Genomic DNA, 17,645 nt, shown 5'->3' on the forward strand with positions numbered 1-17,645 from the left:
GGCTACTAAGTGACTACCAGGCAGGTGGCGTCTACATAATGGATACACTGGACAAAGGATGATTTATGTTCCGAGTGGGACAGTGCGAGATTTCATCATGCTACTCAGAATGGTATGTAATTTGACATGTATGAATTGTTTATTTCTAGAATTTTCCATTTAATGTTTTCAGACTGCAGTTGACCTTGGGTCACTGAAGCCTTGGAAAGCAAAACCTCAATTTAAGAGGTGGGGAGGACTACTGTATACAGAAAAAAGAAATGAAACTGCTTTAGATTCTGCTGTTGTTCTGCAATTAATACTAAGTTTACATTAACAGTTACAGTACATTTTTATAGCAAAATATTAATCAAACTGACAATTCTGGAGAGAAAATATATGTGAATCATGATTTAAAACCAATGTTAAATGCAAAGCAGAGTGACAGGCTTGACAATCTAAAAGTGATCATCAGATTGGAGACTCTATTCACATTTTGGTTACACTACAATTTAAAGATGAATAACAAGATAAAAAACAACCACCGTAGTGACTAAAAAAGGGAATCCAAGTCAAATATCATTATCATCATCTCCATTTTTCTATCATTGCAGACAAAAAGTCCATTGCCAATGCATCTTGTAAACAGAAGTATTACTGAAACATAAAGAAAAGTGTTCTTTGAACTCTTCAACACCTAATTTTTTGTTGCCTACCTGAAATCCATGTTTGCCTCTCCACCACGTGCTTAACACTTTTGGGGGCATGTCAATGACAGAAACAATGTCTCCCACCTAGGAGAACCAAAATTTTAAATGGTTTTAGTTAAATTTTAAACCAACTGTTATACCTAGAATTTAAATCTCAACCACAAAAGAGTAAAGGACTATTTTATGCTGTGGCTGATAATTTGTAGAAAAACATACCACTTCTTTTAAAAAATAATTCTACCATTTGTTAAGGACAGGTCTACAAAAAGTTAAGCAGCACAAAGACTATAGTCCAATTAACACATGTGCAGTCACTTCAGAAAGCCAGATTTACAGCATAAGATTTTTTATTGTTAGGCATCATACCATTATCACTTCTGTTAAAATACTCTGTTACTGCTGTCACTGCAAGTGATCAGATTCACTTATAAAGTTTTAAAATTGTATTTAGAACAATGACAGCTTTTATTAATACTACATTCAGTGAGCGCTTACCATGTGCCAAGCTCTGTACTGAGCTCTTGACATATCTATTTTATTTAATCATATAGAAAAAGGCCTAAGATGAGTATTCTTAGTAAGTGTAAAATTTGATGAGAACTACACTTCTTTCAATAGATGGTACAACAGAACATTTTCACTTAAGAACTAATTTTCTTCACTGCAAAAGACAAACTAGTGAGTTTGCATAAACTTGTACAAATTCATAAATATAAAAATTACAATAGTTTTAAAAATATATTCAATAGAAGTTATATTCTTCAATTAAAATAAGTGCTGATATCTACGATAAAACATAGGTAAATACTTCAGAGCAATGTTACTAACATACACTGTATCACTTTAGGAATTTCTCTTTGCTTATTCACAAATCATCTTTCACAAGTCATAAATAAGCAATTTTCACAAAGCCATATTTGTTAATACATGGCATCATTCAAGACCTACATTTCTTTCTCTACAGAACCTAAAAGTTTAGTTTGAGAACAGCTCAGATTCTATACAGTAAAAATTTATATTGTTATTTCTTAAATTGTATAACTGTCAGCATTTTTTTTCTCTCTTCAGCTAATACATACTTTTAGGGGAAGAAACTTAATTCCCTTACTTTTGTACTTGATAGCAAGAAATGTTCATTTCACCTTTCATCTATTCTTTAACTCAGTCTTTCAACAAACATTTTTAAATAAGTACCATTGGGTATCATTGTTTTTAGGTACTAAAAACACAAAAACAAAAAAGAAACAGACCTTGCTTTCAAGAAACTCACTGGGACAAACACAACACTCATAATTAAATGTAGTAAGTAATATGTCAGAGATAAGTCAAGAGAACAGTTAAGAATAACATTCAATCCATGTTTTGGGGGAATATGTGTTTGCATGAAGTGAGGAGAGGCAGATCAAGGATGACTTCCTAGAAGAAATGGGAGATGTTTACGCTCAGTTTTCAAGGATGAATATAATCATTTAAATAAAAATAGAGGATGTTGCAGGCTGAAAGATAAAGGACTATGGAAAAACCTGGTGCTCTCAGTTTTTTTAATTAAACAAATGATTAAAACAGTTAAAGATGAGCCTGGAACAGTAGCAGAGACCAATTGACAAATTGAACTCTTTGGTTATGTACCTCTAAAGTCAATTCATCAGGGGCTCGAGCAGTGTACCTCTTGATAACATGGGCAGCACCAACAGCAGGAGTGTTAATGGATGATTCCTCATGAACTAAAAGGTGATTTCCCTTATTATCAATCTGCAACAAAGAAAATGTATTATGAGATGGTTAAAGACATGGGGCTTGCAAATGTTTCTTTGGCTATCCATAAAAGACAATTCAATTTAATTGAGAGAGACAATAACCCAAGGAGTCTTAAAAAAAAAAACCTAAATTACCATTTATTGGGTAGTTAATATATGCCAGTCACTGTGCTGTGCATATAACATATATGACTAAATGTAATCCTCATAACTCTAAAAGAATACTTATCATGATTTAAAGGCGAAAATGCTGATGTTGAAAGATATTGTATAATTTATAAGACAGCAAACAAGTTTTCAAGGATCACATGGCCAGTAACGTAAAAGTTAAGATCTCAATGCAAGCTGGCCTGGCTCATGGTTTATGTTCTTTTCCACTTTCCGCCTTGGCCTTCCCAATTTCTGCTGGAAGGAGACAATAATATAACTCTATATATGCAAATTCAAAATATTTAATATATTTACTGGACAATGTTTCACTCAATACTTAAATAAGACCCTTTAAAGGGTTTTCTCTTGTTCATAAATAAATTATTAAGTCAATGAAAAAAATATATATACACTTTGTTAAAGGTATACATAAATATACTAAACACTAAAACAACAGGTATCGTTGAGATTCATAAAAATATTTACTATATTAAAATTAGTTTCCTGTATTACCAAAGGAAGATATGAGAGGAAAATGACTTCCTATATCTTCCCCAGAAGATGAGAATATACTCGATTTCTTTGATTGCTGAAACTCAATACCTATCAAAATTAAGTTAATATTAAAATTCTAAATAGATAATTTAAAAATACACTTTCATTAAAGGTGAATTAGGTTATACCTCCATCCAGGTAAGGGCAGGCCCACAATTGATCTTGTTGCCAGCAATAGCTGAAAGGCGCGACAGGTAAGCCATAAGCATCTGAGTGACTGACTAAAAAGAAAAAGATTCAGTGTGACTCAGAAGAAACATACTACACTCTGGTTCTCCAGTATAAATTGGTTGTTTCTGGGAGGGGAAGAAATCTACAGATCTTTAGGCCTTTTAATAGTAAGGCTTCTTCACAGAGGCTTACCACTAACTATGGACATTGTAACTCAGCCCCTGTCTCATGTAGGGCTGTAACTTTTCACCTCTTATTCTCAACGGTCATATTATTCTATGGCTTCTAATTTTATCACTTTCTCTATTTTTGTATTGAAAATACAAAAAACTAATTATAGCAGATCCATATTTGGCTTTTCTCCCTAGCTTTCCCCTGCTACTCTGAAACCCTTTTCCCTAAGACCCATTTATCATCCATGAACATGGAAGTGGCAGGATCTGCCATATTCATACATGATCCTACACCACGGTTCGGCTGACTGGTCCAGGAATGTGACCAATATTAGCTGGACCAATCAAGAATTAATCCAGGAATTAGGAATTGTGATACAAATTCTAGCTCAATCTCGCTGTTCCCTTAAAAGGAGATGAAAACCTGGAATCTATTGGTAGTAGCTATGCTTTGAGATAACGTGGGAGAGAAAGTCAAACAGGCAAAGATGAGAAGAGACTTCTGGGTTTTCTACAGTGCAAAGGAATCTGTGATTTTAAGACATTCCTTAGACCCTGAAGCAGTGTCAGTTCCTGCATGACTTTGCCCTACATACTTAATTGCCTTGGAATTAATTATAGATTTAAAATGACTTCTCCTTAGGACTTGAAGATATTCCTGGACACTTTTCGAGCATCCATTGTAGCACAGGAGGGTTCTAATGCCAATATAATTCTTGCTCTTTTGAGAAATCTGCTTTTCGCTCTCTGGATACTTCTAGAATTTCCTCTGTTTGGGCATTTTGAAATTTCACTACATTGTTTCTAGGGATGTGTCCTTTCACTCATTATAATGTTAGCAATTAATGGATTGCTTTCTTTAACCCTAGGGAATTTTTATATTAATTTTTAATTACTTCCTTGCAGCTACTCTCTCCTTCTATTAATACAAGTCTCATTAATAAACTTCTCAGAACCCATTTTCCATGAATCCCACTATTCTCTCACAACTTTTTAACTTTCTGTCCCTTTCAGGAGTTGTAATCTTATAAATCAGCGGTCCCCAACCTTGTGCCACCAAGGACTGGTTCATGGAAGACAGTTTTTCCACTGACTGGCGGGGATGGGGGAGGTGGGGTGGGGAAGCAGAGCTCAGGCGGTGATGCGAGCAATGGGGAGCAGCTACAAACACAGATGAAGTTTCCCTTGCTTGCCTGCCGCTCAATTCCTGCTGTGCCGCTCCCCCCATGCCCTAAGTTTCATGGAAGACAAGTTTTCCACTGACCGATTGTGGGGGAGAAGGCATAGAGCTTTGCTACCTGGTCCCTAACAGGCCGTGGACCAGTACTGGTCTGTGGCCCAGGGGTTGGGGACCACGGTTATAAATGACTCGATCTTCCAACTCACTAATTCTCTCTTCAGCTGGGTACATTCTGCAGGTAGTTCGGTTATTCAGGTTTGCTATTATTAAAATTAAGTAATCATATTTTAATTTCTAAGATCTCTGATTATTTCATTTTATAAAAATCTGCTCTCATTTCAGGGATGTGATAACTTCACTTTCCATCACTTTGAAAGGTCTTCTGTTCGTTCTTCTCAGTTATTTTGTTTATTCAGTTTTTGTTTTGTAAGATTGCTAGTTCGCCTATTTTTTGCAGTCTTCCTTTACATGTGTTTTAGGCTACATTTTCTCTCCCCAATAAATATTAACCCACCTACTTTTAAAGATTCCTCACAATTTTTGATTCCCTGATGGTACTTTTTGTTTTCTAACGCTATAAAGAATCTCTTTCTCTTTTTAAATTTTTAAAAATCTTTTATATTTGTACTAGAAATTTTTAGCAGGAATGGACACGATAGGTAGGTACACACAGCCTGCCACCTTAAAATAATCAAAGAGCATTGTTTTAATATGGATTTCTTTGATATTAGTGAAATCAAAATTTTTCCACATTTTTGCTTCCGTATTTTATATCCTCTCTGGAGAATTATTTGCTCATATATATTGCCTATTTACTATACTTTACTATGTTTACTCATATATATTGCCTATTTATGGTATGAGTTTTCTCCCCCTTATAAAATTATACACAACCTACTTTAATTCTAAACATTCTACGGAGCATTACTAATTTTCCAGTTAGGAAACGGTTAAGTAATCCCACAAACAATCCTGAGTGCTCAATGTAAGCTTTTATTTAGTACACAAACAAAAATTTCTGCTAAGTTATATATGGTGACTACTTTTGTACTAAATGTACCAAAGAACGGTATTAAATCCTTACCTCTGGACTGTCCTTCAGGGTGTCAGAACGGGGAAGCTCTGAGAGCTGAGAAAATCGTCGGTCATAAATACATAGATGAAGATGTTTATCAAGTACCCGAAAATCTTCATAACTTCTTTTAACAATCCAACTTTTGCCCTTTTGGTAGGAAAAAAAAAATACTCATATAATTCATCTCTATTGAGAAATGCTTATGCATCTAGGCCTTATTCTATAAGGGTATTTTACTCAGATTTTATATTTTCTAAAGAGAAGTTTCTATTAACTTGATAATAAACAGTTAAACTTCAAAACACTCTAGTGAGTTATATCACATTAAAAGTTCAGTAATGTAAAATAAGATAGAACTTTCCATTAATACTTTTACTACTGCTGGTCAAAGTCCACTGCCTCTCTTTCAGAACAGTAATGCTTGATGGTTAAGACAGCATGTGACTTTAATCTACAAAAAAGCCATAAAATAACTTTGGGTAGGAGAATATTACCTAAAATTACAGAAAAAAAAATCAGGTTATTAGTTATCATCAACATTTTCCGTGACTGAGACTAGAAATACACTCAAAATCAAAACTGCTTAAGTCCTCCTCTATAAGCATTTGATATACATACAGTATCCAGAACCCATCAGCTCTCTCCACCTCTCAGGCTTTCTTACCTTCTTTGCTCAATCTCATGAGCTCATTTTTTTAAAAAGATCACACTCACAGAGCATATTTATTAGATAATGTCTTCTCATTTTCTCTTTTTTTTTTTTGAAACAGAGTGTCGCTTTGTTGCCCCTGGCTAGAGTGAGTGCCGTGGCGTCAGCCTAGCTCACAGCAACCTCAACCTCCTGGGCTTAAGCAATCCTACTGCCTCAGCCTCCCCAGTAGCTGGGACTACAGGCATATGCCACCATGCCCGGCTAATTTTTTCTATATATATTTTAGTTGGCCAGATAATTTCTTTCTATTTTTAGTAGAGATGGGGTCTCACTCTTGCTGAGGCCGGTCTCGAACTCCTGACCTCGAGCAATCCACCTGCCTCGGCCTCCCAGAGGCTAGGATTACAGGCGTGAGCCACTGCGCCCGGCCCTCATTTTCTCTTGACTATCACCTCTTATTCAGTCCTATAGCCTTCAGTAAGGAACATCACCATTTCTTACTTGGAATATTGCTAATGTGCCTTGCCTTTTTTTTTTAAATTTCAGAATATTATGGGGGTACAAATGCTTCACTTACATAAGTTGCTTTTGAACCATTTGAGTCAATGTGTGCCCATCCCCCAGATAGTGTGCACTGTACCCGTTAGGTGTGAATGTATCCAACCCCTCTTTCCCCCTCCCCATGCCTTGCCTTTGAACGCCATCCCTCTCCACCCCCAATAAAAAAAAACAAAGCTTACTGTCACACTAAAAAACAAAAACCTTCAAAAGCTCCTGTGGTCAGTAATGATGAGCAGATCCTGACTGTGTATCATATAGTTTTCCAATTTAATCTAATTTTATATGGAGGCTTTCAGCTCATAAAAATCTGGAGGGTTTGGGAGAAAAAAAACCTTCAGAGCAACCATCTCAGAATTGAAGGAAACCTTTTTAGTGTATCTTTTCTCCATTTGCCCCAGCCAACTGGAGTGGAAGCAGAAGGTATCACTTCATCGGAGGGTGCTCATTTCTAACCATAGGTGTGTCAAAAACTAACATGGTAAACTTGTATAATCTCACTTTGGACTGTAATCCTCCATCACATAGATGAAAAGCAACACCAGCTCCCTCTTTCAGAGGGTTGTAAGAATGAAATAAGAGAAGAGATGTGGCCAAGATTTTTAAAGAATAGTGTCCTAGCTCCTATTCTAAGAGATCTAATTCACTAAGTCTGGAATGAGATTCAACTAATTCTATGTTGAGACTGAATTGAGAACCACTGGTCCACAGGATTAAGTCCAAACATATTGGCATATATCACAGCTTTCATCACCTGGGCCTTGCCTAAAATTCCAGACTGATGTCATTCACTACTCCTTGGTGCCCTTTTTTCACTTCCTGTTATGATGAATGACTTGCATTTATTCAATTCATGAGCTGAATGTTCCTTTTCTTGACTCCCTGATTTTGTAAGTGCTGTTCTATCACAGAAAGTCTTCCCCCACCCCCATCTTTACTCAAGCAAATTTCTTTGTTTTCTCAGTTCTACCATTACCTTACCACCCCAAAGCATTCCTGAATGACCAGAGGGGATTTAATACTTCTTCCTTTGGGCTGGCAAAAAAATAAAATAGAAAAATAAAAAACAACAGTGAAAAGAAAAAAAGAAAAGGAAAGGAAACGAAGGCAGACTTCTTATCACATAGTTACAATTATTTTTTCTTTGACATTTAAGTACATTTTTATGCAACACTTCAAATATCAGAAATGTACAAAAACAAAAATTTAAAATGTACGTATTATCCATCACAGAGATGAAACGGATGTTAAATTTTTTTTTGTTTCAAAGCTCTGAATTTTTTTAAAGCGGCAATCATTACAGATATAAAGCCCATTCTCTCTCTTATTCCCTTTCTAAAAGACTAGAGTTGATGCATCACGAATGTATGCATGTTTTTATAACTTTACTATATATGCATATATCCATAAACAACATATTATTTTAAGTTTTTGTATAAATTATATAATTCACATCCTGGTCTGGAACAGTCACTCATGCCTGTAATCCCAGCACTTTGGGAGGCCAAGGCAGAAGGATCACTTGAGGCTGGGAGTTTGAAAATACTGTGGGCAACACAGTGAGACCTCTATCTCTTAAAAAAAAAAAAAAATTAGCTGGGCATGGTGGCACACGCCTGTGGTGCCACCTACTCCTGAGGCTGAAACAGGACGATCACCTGAGCGCAGCAGTTCAAGGTTACAGTGAACTATAATCAGGCCACTGTACTCCAGCCTGGGTGATAGAGCAAGACCCTCTCTCTTAAATAAAAACAAACAAACAAACAAACAAACAAAAAAAACACGTCCTTTTGGAACTTGAAGTTTCCACTCAATATCATGTAATATCATGCTGAGATTTATCCATGTTAATATTCTGTAACTGCCAAAGTGCACTCTATTGCAGGAATAAATCCCAGTTTATTTTTTCATTTCCTAGTGGAAGGAAAGCAGGTATTTCGTACTTTGCATTATTGCATGCTGTGCTGCAATGAGCATGCTTACCTCACATCTTGTCCTGCCCATCCGTGAGAGACTGTCCATAACAGCTACCTGAAAGTGGAACTTCCAGGTCATAATGTACGAGCATCCTCAACCGTATTTCAAATTTGCCAAATTGGTCTCCAAACGGTAATATCAATTTACTCACCCAATAGTAGTATGTAAGAATTCCCGCTTCCCCCAAATCCTTGCCAATACTTGGCATCATGAGAATTCACACCACTGCCAACCAGACATATATGAAATTGTATCTTCTTTTTGGTTTGCATTTCCTTGATTATGAATGAAGCTTAGTATCTTTTCATATATTACTGATTATTCAGATTTTTTGTGTGAATTGCCTATTCCTGCCAAAACCCTGTTCAATTTCTCCATTACAATGATGATTTTTACTTATTGATTTATAGAATGTTTGTTTGCTTGCTTATTGATATATTGGAAAAATCATGTATTGCAAACATTTGATCCAAGTCCCCTCAGTTTACAGTGTCTTATCAAAGAGAAGTAACATTAATATTTTATTTCCTTCTTATGAATCTAATCACAGATTAGGTAGTTTGCTCAAAATTTCACATAGGTATGTGAAAGAACAAGGATTAAAATAAGAATCCAATAAAATAATTTAAATTTTCATCTGAACAAGAAGGCCTTACTGCCATCACCTACAGTATTTTAAATTTATCCATTCTATCTTCTGATTTGGGTTTGGCCTATAGTGTTTTTAAAAATTGTATTTGAATACCCTTAGGTATGGTATGGAAAGTTCTAATTTGCCCAAGTTATTACCACACTAAGACATTTTTCTTAATTTACATTACGTGTATAGATCCTGAAGATATTTAGACTCACCAACTCCTGAAAGAGTGGAACAGCTACAAGCTTGGCTCTAAGATCACAGTGACCCAATTATGAATCCTATTTAATAGTTATGTAAGAATTAAATCAAATAGGCCGGGCGCAGTGGCTCACGCCTGTAATCCTGGCATTCTGGGAGGCCGAGGCGGGTGGATCGCTCAAGGTCAGGAGTTTGAGACCAGCCTGAGCAAGAGCGAGACCCCGTGTCTACTAAAAAAAAAAATAGAAAGAAATTATCTGGCCAACTACAATATGTATATAGAAAAAAAAAAATTAGCCGGGCATGGTGGCACATGTCTGTAGTCCCAGCTACTCGGGAGGCTGAGGCAGTAGGATTGCTTAAGCCCAGGAGTTTGAGGTTGCTGTGAGCTAGGCTGATGCCACGGCACTCACTCTAGCCCGGGCAACAGAGCGAGACTCTGTCTCCAAAAAAAAAAAAAAAAAAAAAAGAATTAAATCAAATAAAGTAATATAAAGTACTTAGTAGTACCAGGCAAAAAGAAATAGCTTAATACACGCTAGTTATCGCTGCATTTTATAAATCTGGAGAACTTATTCTGGTAGCAGAATTACAAAACGATGCTTCCAAACTAATTCTCACGGTATTTAGTAAAACAAACAACTGGTCACCAAATGCTCAACAACTCAAAAGAAAAAAGAACATTCTTATCAATTACTTTTCAGTGCCTTTGGATTTCAAACCAATAAAAGTTAATACATGTTTACATGTATTAAGGAAGTAAAAATTTTCCAGTAGGTAAAAAATAGTAATTTTTCTTAGTTTGCTTTTATTGATTTAATCAAGCCGAACACATGATTTCTCATTTCTTGATCACTTTTATTTCTTCTTTTATGAAAAATCTACTCACATCTTTGCCAAATTTTCTGTACAGCACATTACTGTTATATACTTATCAAATGACAGTATAAATTACATGTCTAATCAAACTCTTTGAGGAAACTATTAGACCTTTGAAAGCTATAACCTACTTCGGGAGTTACAGTCAACAAAATTCCTTGAATGTATACTGCTGTGATTCATTAAATGGTTTTTTACACTATAATAGTAAACTTTTCTGCTTAAAAGAAGTCAAAAAGAAATTGGTTGCTCTTAAGTGGGATTATATCAAGTTAGAAAGCTTCTGCACAGCAAAGGAAACAATTAACAGAGTGAAGAGACAAGCTACAGATTGAAAAAAAGGCATCTAAGGGGTTAATACCAAAATATATAAAAAGCTCAAGGAATCCTGTAAGAAAAATAAACCAAGTAACTTGATGAATCAAATGGGCAAAGCATCTGAATAGACATTTCTCAAAAAACAATACAAATGACCAACAGACATTATGAAAAAATACTCAACATCACTAATCATTAGGGAAATGCAAATTGAAACTACAATGACATATCATCTCACACATGTCAGAATGGCTATTATCAAAAGATGAAAGATAACAAGTATTGGCAAGGATGTGGAGAAAAGGGACCCTTATACACTGTTGGTGGGGATATAAATTGGTACAGCCATTTTAGAAAACTATATGGAGGTTTTCAAAAAACTAAAACCAGAATTACCATATGATTCAACAATCTCACATCTGGGTATATACCCTAAGAACTTGAAATCAATACGTCAAAGTGCTATGAGCACTCCCATGTTCACTGCAGTATTATTTACAATATCCCTAGCTATGGAATGAACCTAAGTGTCCATCAGTATATGAATGGATAAATAAAATGTGGTATATATACACAATGGGATACTATTTAGCCTTTAAAAAGAAGAAAATTCGGTCATTTGTGACAACATTGATGAATGAGGACATTATGCTAAGTACAATAAGCCAGGCACAGAAAGACAAATACCGCATGATCTCACTTACATGTGTAATCTAAATCAACTGAATTCGTAGATGCAGAGAGTAGAATGGTAGCTACCAGGGGCCAGATGGTGGGGGTAGTGGGGAGATGTTGGTAAAATGGTACAAAGTTGCAGTTAGACAGGAAGATTAAATGAGTATCTAAGATGAAAAAAATAAGTAAACTCAGAATTCAGTCATAAAAAGAATTGGTTGGTCTTACTTGCTTGGGACATTCTTCCTATTAGAGGTATTTAAAAAATATTTTTTAAAGGGGGGAGGGAGGCAAGGTGGCAGATGAGAAATACCTCCAGGCACAGTGTCTTTGTAAGAAGGAAAGATTTTAGATGAAAGTGAAAAAAACATCACCATCAAATTGGTTTCACTGATCCTCACCTAAGAGCACATTTAGGAATAACATTAATCAGGTGTCGGGCAGATGCTGGTGGGGGGGGAGGGGATGGGTGTATAGATACATAATGAGTGTGATGCACACCGTCTAGGGAATGGACACACTTGAAGCTCTGATTCGGGGGGAGAAGGAGGGGCAAGAGCAGTATATGTAACCTAAACTGTTGTACCCCCATAATATGCTGAAATAAAAAAAATATATATTTAAAAAAAAAGAAAGAAAAAAAGTGAAAAAAACAAACAGGTAGACAAACATAGATCAGAGGAGGGTTAGAAGGAAGGGTGCCTAAACCAATGGGAGACTTCGTGGGTAAAGGTTGTGGAGCAGAACTGGAAGGACAAAGGCATCGGCAGCGATGAAACCCCGAGAGGCTTGGAGACCAGCGACAAGGGTAGCTGAATGATTAAAATTTCCCTCCCTTGCATCTAGAACTGTTGGTGGGCTCCCGAGCTGCAGGAGAGACCAGCCAACATCAGCCCAGAGACTGCTGCCACCAGTGAGTGGAGAGTCTCTTGCAGACAGGCACCGGGCTCCTAGCTCCCTTAGGACATGTCTGGCCCCACAGACTCGAGCCAATGGGCAGGCGCCATATTGCTTCATTCTCCCCTTCCCGTCCCCTACCCATGGCTGCTGAGAGGCATGATTTAGCCACTATCCAGAAGCATCCACAGGGATGGGACTTTTCCTTCTGGGGCCCTGCAGCAGACTGAGGGGTACTCGGACTACGACCTTCCTATCCACCAGCTCTCCCCCTAGAGCTGCTTGCCTGGTGACTCCAGCAGAGCAGGGCAAACCCCAAGGCGGAGAGACATTGATCCAGCCAGGGCACCCCATGGGTGACTCGAGACTAGCATTCTTCTCCCTGGCATGGTCAGGGACTGATCTCCGGGCCCCGGGGGATAGAACTACAGGCCAGATGCCGCACACCCTGGTCTAAATTGCATTGCGCAGGGGCACAGAAGGGATATTTGTAAACTAGTCTACTGAGGTGCGTGTGCCTTGAGGGGAAGATCAGAGTGAGTCCTAGCTGCAGCATGGCTCGAGGGGCACCCCTCCTCCCAAAGGACTGCCACGTTCCCAGCTCAGGCTGTGATCCTAGGCAGGGAACCTCACAGCTCCCATCATAGTCGGGGGGGGGCTCTGCCGGCCTGAGGTCCTGCCTGCTGGCAGAGGCAAAGGAGAAACCACGGAATAAGGGAGGGCAGAAAGGAGAGAGGCCTGCTCCAGACTGCCAGACTACGGGTCCCAGACAGCCCCACCTCCACATGCATACTTTCTGGTGGAGTGGGGCCATTCAGCCCCTTCCTGGCAGCTTTGCCTAGAAGCAGAGAACAGACCTTTGACCCCTGCTAACAGCAATGGGGGAGCTTGAGGGCAGACTCACCCAACCCAGCCCTGCCCAGCCTCACTCCCCCACTCGTCTCTGCTGAGGTGGAGAATGACACACCTGGAAGTCCCAGGGCCCCACTCACCACCTGGGGCACTAGAGTGCTTCTCCAGAAGAACAAGAGCTGCTTACAGGACCCAAAAACACTGCAGCTTGACCCTCCTGGCAAGTGCCATCTACTGACAGGGAGGTCAATTTGCACACCCTTTTACTGCATTTACTGACTAATCATACACGGTGTGGTCAAATCTCATCCATAAACACCACCTACTGGCTCAGAGACTAAACTGGGCGGGTCACTATCTAAACTAAAATCCAAAGGTAAGAAGCAACAGCTGCTCCAGATGGGAAGGAATTAGCGTAAGAACTCTGGAAGTATAGACTCAAAGAGAAAGAACATCCCCAAACGGGAACACAAGCTCGCTAGCAATTAATACCAACCAAAATCAGAACATTGAAGTGACAAAAGAAGAATTTCAAATGTGGATTGTAAGAAAACTCAATGATACGTAAGAGAAAATGGATAAACAACATGAAGAAACCACAGAAAAAATCCAGGACTTGCAAGAAAAATTCCCTAAAGAAATTGGAATATTAAAGAAAAATCAAACAGAACTTCTGGAAATGAAGAACTTATTCAAGGAATTACAAAACACACAGTGGAAAGCCTCAAGAAGAGGGTAGACCAAACAGAAGAAAGAATGTCAAGGATTGAAGATAACACCTTTCGATTAAATAAGTCAGTCACAGAGACAGAGCAGAGAAATAAAAGAGCATAGCCTACAAGAAATGTGGGATTATGTGAAGAGGCCTAATGTGAGACTCATAGGCATCCCTGAGAGTGAAGAAGAAAATACAAAACGGTTGCATAAACTACTTGAGGATATAATGGAGGAATTCCCTGGCCTTTCTAGAAATCTAGATATCCAGGTACAAGAAGCTCAAAGGACTCCTGGGAGATTCATTGCAAACAGGAAGACACCACAACACATAGTCATCAGACTGGCCAAAATAAACACAAAAGAGGCCATCCTACAAGCTGTAAGGTGAAAGAAGCAGGTAACCTACAAAGGAAAACTCATCAGACTAACCGCAGATTTCACAACTGAGACTTTACAAGCCAGAAGAGACTGAGGCCCCATTCTTAGCCTTCTCAAATGGAATAATGCCCAGACTAGAATCTTATGTCCTGAAAAGCTAAGTTTCTTATATGAAGGCAAAATAAAGACCTTCTCAGACAAGCAAAGACTGAGGGAATTCATCAAGACATGACCTGCCTTGCAGGAAGTACTCAGAACACCCTTACTTACGAATCAGCACAACAGACACTAACCACTGTAAAATCATCCAAAAGCTAAAGGTCACAGGCCAGATACCACAATGACTGAAGAGAGAAAACAAAGCAAGAAAGTTCAACTCAATAGGACGAACAGAAATCTGCCCCATTTAATAATTCTTTCAGTAAACATGAATGGCTTGAATTGCCCACTAAAGAGACATAGGCTGGCTGAATGGATACATATACGCAAGCCAAGTATCTGCTGTCTTCAGGAAACACAACTAACCTGCAAGGATGCATTCAGACTCAAGGTGAAGGGATGGAAAACAATATTCAATACAAACAGAAGCCAAAAGAAAACTGGAGTAGCAGTTCTGATATCGGATAACTTAGTCTACAAATCAACAAAAGTAATGAAAGACAAAAATGGTCACTAGATAACGGTGAAGGGTACAGTTCAACAAGAACACATAACAATTCTAAATATTTATGCACCTAACTCAGGTGCACCCAGACTCATAAAGCAAATCCTACCTGATCTAAATAAAATGATAAACAGCAGCACTGTGATAGCCAAAGACTTCAACACCCCTCTGACAGAACAGGTCAGATCCTTCAAACAGATAATAAACAAACAATGGATTTAAACAGAACTCTAGAACAAATGGGCCTGACTGATACTTACAGAACATTCTAACCAAAAACCATATGTTTTTCTCATCAACTCATGGGACATTTTCTAAGACTGACCACATCCTAAGCCACAAAGTAAGTCTCAACAAACTTAAAAAAATAGAAATTATACCATGCATCTTCTCAGACCACAGTGGAATAAAATTAGAAATCAACTCCAATAGAAACTCTCATCTCTATACAAAGTCATGGAAACTAAACAACCTTCTGGTGAATAATTATTGGGTTAAGGAGTAAATTAAGATGGAAATCAAAAGATTCTTTGAACTAAATGATAAAGGAGACACAAACTATCAAAATATATGGGACACAGCTAAAGCAGTCCTGAGAGGAAAAATTATATCCATAAATGCCTACATCCAACAGACAGAAAGATCACAAATCAACAATCTGATGAATCATCTCAAAGAAATGGAAAAGGATGAGCAAACCAACCCGAAATCCAGCAGAAGTAACAAAAGATCAGAGCAGAATGAAATGAAATCTATAACAAAAAAACTATATGGAAGATTAATAAAACAAAAAGTTGGTTCTTTGAAAAACTAAACAAAATTGACATGCCTCCTGCTAGATTAATGAAAAACACAAAAGTAAGGACTCCAATAAACTCAATCATGAATGAAATGGGAGAAATTACAACTGATGACACGGAAATACAAAATATCATCTATGAATACTATAAAAACCTCTGTGCACATAAACTTGAAAACATGGAGAAAATGGACAAATTCTTAGAAACACACAGCCTCACTAGAGTCAATCAGGAAGAAACAGAATTCCTGAACAAACCAATGCCACGTACCAAAATGGAGGCAGCAATAAAAACCCTTCCTAAAAAAAAAAGTCCCAGACCAAATGGTTTCACACACGAATTTTACCAGACCTGCAGAAATTATTCCATAACATCGAGAAGGAAGGAATCCTCCCCAAAACGTTTTATGAAGCCAACATCACCCTGATACCAAAACCAGGAAAGGACGCAACAAAAAAGAAAACTACAGACCAATAGCCCTTAGGAATATAGATGCAAAAATTCTCAGCAAAATCCTAGCAAACTGTATTCAAGTGCTTATCAAAAAAAATAATCCATCACAACCAAGTGGGCTTCATCCCAGAGATGCAAGGATGGTCCAACATACACAAATCTATAAATGTTAATTCACCACATAAATGAAAGTAAAAACAAAAACCATAAGATACTCTCAATAGATTCAGAAAAAGCATTCAACAAAATTCAGCACCCTTTAATGATAAGAATGCTTAACAAAATAGGCACAGATGGAACTTACCTAAAAGTGATAAAAGACGTATATGACAAACCCATAGCCAACATCATAGTGAATGGGGAAAAACTGAAAGCATTCCGACTTAGAATTAGAACCAGACAAGTTTGCCCTCTGTCACCACTTCTATTCAACATAGTGCTAGAAGTCCTAGCCAGAGCAATCAGACAAGAGAAGGAAAGCAAGGGCATCCAAATCGGGGCAGAAGAGGTCAAACTATCGCTCTTTGCTGACGATATGACCTTTTATCTAGAAAACCCCAAAGATTCTGCCATGAGACTACTGGAATTGATAAACAAATTCAGCAAAGTCTCAGGTTATAAAATCAATATACAGAAATCAGTAGCATTCCTATATGCCAACAATAGTCAAACTGAGAACCAAATCAAACCCTATACAATAGCAACAACAACAAAAAAATACCTAGGAATACATTTAACTAAGGAGGTAAAAGATCTCTACAGGAAGAACTATGAAACACTGAGGAAGGAAATAACAGATGATGTAAAAAGGTGGAATACCATACCATGCTCATGGGTAGGAAGAATCAACATTGTTAAAATGTCTATACTACCCAAAGTGATCTACAGATTCAATGCAATCCCTATTAAAATACCAACATCATTTTTTACAGATCTAGAAAAAATAATTCTATGCTTCATATGGAACCAGAGAAGACCCTGTATAGCAAAAGCAACCTTAAGCAAAAAGAACAAATTGGGAGGCGTTAATTTACCAGACTTCAAGCTATACTGTAAGGCTATATAGTAACTAAAACAGCATGGTACTGGCACAAGAACAGAGACATAGACCAATGGAACAGAACTGAGAACCCAGATATAAAACCATCCTCATATAGCCATCTAATCTTTGACAAAGCAGACAAAAACACATACTGGGGAAAAGAATCCTTATTCAACAAATGGTGCTGGGACAATT

At 37.6% G+C, this 17,645-nt stretch overlaps 1 protein-coding gene across 3 annotated transcripts in view; it reads right to left on the reverse strand.

Moving 5' to 3' along the window:
* ARHGAP32 (Rho GTPase activating protein 32) overlaps nucleotides 1-17,645 on the reverse strand; it is a 201,936-nt gene that overhangs the window by 81,472 nt on the left and 102,819 nt on the right. For 2 of the 3 annotated variants that reach the window (XM_045555417.1, XM_045555419.1), the window contains 4 exons: nucleotides 5,760-5,897; nucleotides 3,280-3,372; nucleotides 2,319-2,441; nucleotides 696-773 (listed from right to left, as the gene is read on the reverse strand). In XM_045555417.1, coding sequence (XP_045411373.1) covers nucleotides 696-773; nucleotides 2,319-2,441; nucleotides 3,280-3,372; nucleotides 5,760-5,897 — 432 coding nt within the window. The remainder of the gene's footprint in view (nucleotides 1-695; nucleotides 774-2,318; nucleotides 2,442-3,279; nucleotides 3,373-5,759; nucleotides 5,898-17,645) is intronic. The other variant, XM_045555418.1, reaches the window with a different exon arrangement.

Source organism: Lemur catta, chromosome 7 (genome assembly GCF_020740605.2).
Source record: "Lemur catta isolate mLemCat1 chromosome 7, mLemCat1.pri, whole genome shotgun sequence".
Lineage (NCBI taxonomy): Eukaryota > Metazoa > Chordata > Mammalia > Primates > Lemuridae > Lemur > Lemur catta.